Here is a 4,101-nt window from a genome sequence, read left to right on the forward strand (position 1 = left end):
AAATGGTCTAATTCAACACCACCAACACAAGCATCTCCCATAAAAACTAGAATATGGAAATACTTGCAAAAAATAAATAAATGAAACCAAATATGTAAGAAGCCTAATTAGGATAGAAGACAGCTTTAAAATAATGTAATGGCTTTAGACAAAATTGAATGGAGGAGCGTGATTCATTCAGTAACACCCCAAATATTTAGAATAAAGCCTGATAATGATCAACGTAGTTAGAGATCATTGACAACGACCATACTCAACATTTTTTTAACAATATTCACATTCTTAAGGGGTATTTCAAGTGCAGTTTGGACTAGTGCCCATCTTCTTATTTGGGTCTTCCCCTTGGGCTGCATATAAAAGCAAAAGTTTATGGGACCCCATTGTTGAAAGAGTAGGGAAACATCTAGGATCTTGAAAGACCAAATACCTTTCCAAAGGGTGGAACAGGACTCTAATCAAAAGTATCCTAGAAAATAATAAGAAAACAAAACTTTCACTAAGTCAATTGAAAACTGATTTGTTCTTTACAAAGAATGAGGTTTGGGATGACCAAGAAAGCCTCTGGAAGTCAATTATCAAGTCTAAGTATAGGGTTAGGTTCTCAAGGTGGGAAACTAATGAGGTGAAAACTTCCTTTGGATGTAGCATATCGAAAGAAATAGATAAAATTATACTGGAATTTCAGAGTAGAATAATCTTTAAGAGTAGGAAGGGGGAATAGGGTGAGACTTTGGCAGGATCATCGGTGTGGAGCAACACTCCTTCACTTGAAGTTCCCCTTAATATTTTGCTTGAAGGATTTACCAATTGCAAAAAAAATAAAAAAAAATTGTGCAAGCTGGGACTAAGCCTTTGAGGGATTTTGGCTTTAGAAGTGATAGAATTAGGTGGTAGAAATTGGTACAACTTAGTAGACTCTGGTTACTTCATTCAACCACTCTCTCATGCTAATTTCTACCAGAGTATTCCCTAATATTGCTATGGGGGGAGGGCAAACTTTTTATATTTTTTTGATAGATAAAAATCTCCTTTGTATGATCATGGCCTTAGGTAAGATGCTAAGTTTATATAACCTAATTTTCTGGAGATTACTTATGGTTAACTTTTGCTTGCTATATAAACCAAATGGGGATTCAATTAATCGTTTGCTTATTCATTGCTCATCTATAGGGGAAATATGTTTCATTTTCTATCCATGTTTCATGTATTTTGGTGTTTTCTAGGTTCAATCCTTCAGTTGTTTCAAAGTTGGTGGACCCTATACTTTTTTCCTTAGCGAAAAATATATTGTGATCTTTTAATTTGTTTGTGGTGTGCTAGGGTGTTTGGAAGGAAAGTAATAACAAGAAATTGGATGGGAGGGAACACTCACTTCAAGAAGTCATCATTTATATCTTAGGACTATTATATTTTTGGTGTGATTTATTTGGGGAGAAACTCATATAAGTCTTTTTTAAGATTTTTTTATAGATGGGATGCAATGTGCTAGACTCTGTAATAGTGTAGGATCTTATTGAAATATCTTCTATGGTCTCCATCTCAGCCTCCTCCTACCCTTTTTCTTATTTAATAAATTCCGTTTACCTATGAGAAAAAAAAGTGCCTAATGCAAAACCAACAACACAAACATCTCCCATAAAATCTTGAAAGTGGAAGTACAAGCAAAAAAAAGCTAAAAATAGAGCCTATTTGGATCACCATCAAGACATATTTTTCATTTTCAAGCAATATTTTTCAAAAATATCTTTTGGTACAATGATGGTGATTCATTCAGCCTCTCACATTTTTTCCACACAGAAGAAAAATAAATAAGATAGGCAAATCCTAATTCATTCAACAAACAAAGAGGCAATTACAAGGTATTGCGGTAACTTCCAATGAAATTCTTTGAAAAGAGAAAGGAAGAGATCACCGCCACATATTTCATCTTAAAGAGATAGCATTAAAATTATATCAAAACCAAATATATCCTAATTGAAGTTCAATACAATCACATAAGCACTATACAGATCACTTAGGAGTTTCTCTTGTTCTTCATCTTAGATCAATCAAACTCGGGATAAACCATCCGCCTTCAAAATTTCTCTAGATCAAACCCTTATTCCTGGAAACCCAATACAAATTTCAGCCCAAATTGCTATAATACAGAAAAAATTTAGTAAAAGAAAAAGAATTAAAGTGAAAAAATTGAAACTTCTAAAGGGAAAAAAAGGGAGGAAACCGTCCATCCCCAAAATTTCTCTACATCAAACCTTTATTCTTGAAGACCCAATTAAGATTTCAACCCAAATTGCTCTAATCATGGACATTTTTTAGTTAAAGAAAAATAATAAAAGAGAAAATTTCTCCGGATTTTCGTTCGAGGACTTTGTTTTTAGATGGGATGGCTTATGTAACTAGCAAGCTCTTGTTTTTGTCTTTCCTGTTTTTTTCTCTCATTCCCGGAGGCTCTCTCCGCCCCCTTTGTACTTTCCTTATTTTGATATTTATAAAATCTTTATACTTATAATAAAAAATAAAAAAAATTCAAATTTTTAAGGAAAAATAAAAAAAGGCGGAAACCATCCATCCTCAAAATTTATCAAAATCAAACCTTTACTCCTGAAAACCCTATTCAGATTTCAGCCTAAGTTTCTCTAATCCGGAAATATATTTAGTAAAAGAACAAGAATTAAATATAACAAATTCAAACTAAAGGGAGGAAATCATCCATCCTCAAAATTTCTCTAGATCAAACCTTTTTTCTTGAAAATCAAATTCAGAGCTCAGCTCAAATTGCTCTAATCCGGGAAATTTTTAGTAAGATAAATTATTAAAGAGAAAAAATTCGAACTTATAAGGGGAAAATGGGAGGAAACCTTCCATCCCCAAAATTTCTCAAGATAAAACCATTTTTCCTGAAAACCCAATTCAGATTTCAGCCCAAAATGCTCTAATCGGGAAAAAATAGGGTAAAAAAGCAAGAATTAAACAGAATAAAATATTGAAACTTTAAGGGGAGAAAAAAAAAAGGAAATTTTAAAGCACACCTACGTCTGTTTGGAGTATGAGGAGGAGGATGACACACGCTTGTTGCGGAACATCATGTATCCAACGGGTAGAACGACTCCGATCATCATGATTGCTGCACCGATTATGTATCGAAGTGGGCTCGGTGGTTCTACTTCTAATGACTTCTGAAGCTACACCACATTCAAACAACTTTCGCAGATTAGATGAAATAAATCAGGAAACCCTAACCCTAAACTTCTTTAATCTACAGAAAGAGAGAGCGACTTACAGGCATCTTCAGCTCAGCCGCTTGAGAGAGAGAGAGAGAGAGATCAAAAGAATGGATTCCTCTCTCTACTGCAACTCAGGGCCTGTGTGGATACACCTCTCCGTGCAAGAGCAAAAGCTCAATCACTCCCCGCAAGAGCAAAGAACCTCTCCGCGGAAGAGCAGGTCTTTGAAGCTTCTCCACAAAGAGCAAAAAATCTCTCCCCGCAATAGCAAAAACCTCTCCACGCCAAAGCAAAAATCTATCCAAACGTTTGCTAGCTCCCGCAAGAGCAGAAGTCTTCAAGAAGCTCTATCCAAACGCAGTGTCAATCTACAAATTAAAAAAGTTTTCAATTAGGGAAGGAAATGGAACAAATCTTAGCAAATTGGATCTGGACCCGACCCAATGATTTATTGGATTTGGATCCAATGACCTAATTTAATTTTGTTTATTTTCTCATGTATTATATCATTGGTCTTTATCATATCATGAAATGGTTAAATCCAAAATCGGCCAGATCAGCTACCATATCAAAAGTGTGGGAAAATTTTCGGATTTCCCACTCAATGAGATCCGTACGATAAATTAATGCAACTCTTCGGTCTTTTTCTCCGATGATCCTTTGCATTTTTGGTGAACCTTTTTTTTCTAAATAGTCTTCTTTGTTCGTTTTTACCTGAAAAGATACTTATGTGATGTCGGTTAAAGAGCTTCTAATGATCAAATTAGTACTTGATGAAAATTGTAAAGCATGAGAATTGTACGTAGTTTGTGCCTTGGGACTTAAGTGAGCTAATTTTTTTTTTATTTATAGAGTAAACTAATTAATAGGGGGTGGT

The 4,101-nt window shown here is 34.6% G+C and overlaps 1 protein-coding gene across 2 annotated transcripts; it reads right to left on the reverse strand.

Moving 5' to 3' along the window:
* Positions 1-1,814: 1,814 nt before the first annotated feature.
* Positions 1,815-3,564, reverse strand: LOC147393390 (uncharacterized). Of its 2 annotated transcripts, none has more exons than XM_086456813.1 (3): positions 3,281-3,564; positions 3,030-3,182; positions 1,815-2,104 (listed from the first exon to the last, which is right to left on the reverse strand). In XM_086456813.1, the coding sequence occupies exons 1-2, from the start codon at positions 3,284-3,286 to the stop codon at positions 3,030-3,032; spliced, it is 159 nt and encodes a 52-aa protein (XP_086312939.1). In that variant the 5' UTR covers positions 3,287-3,564; the 3' UTR covers positions 1,815-2,104. The 2 variants fall into 2 exon arrangements, with proteins under 2 accessions (XP_086312939.1, XP_086312938.1); XM_086456812.1 differs by having other exon boundaries at positions 3,034-3,182; positions 3,281-3,562.
* Between the last annotated feature and the right edge of the window lie 537 nt (positions 3,565-4,101).

The sequence above is a fragment of the Akebia trifoliata genome, chromosome 10 (genome assembly GCF_017979445.1).
Source record: "Akebia trifoliata isolate Shusen 1 chromosome 10, ASM1797944v1, whole genome shotgun sequence".
NCBI classification, from domain to species: domain Eukaryota; kingdom Viridiplantae; phylum Streptophyta; class Magnoliopsida; order Ranunculales; family Lardizabalaceae; genus Akebia; species Akebia trifoliata.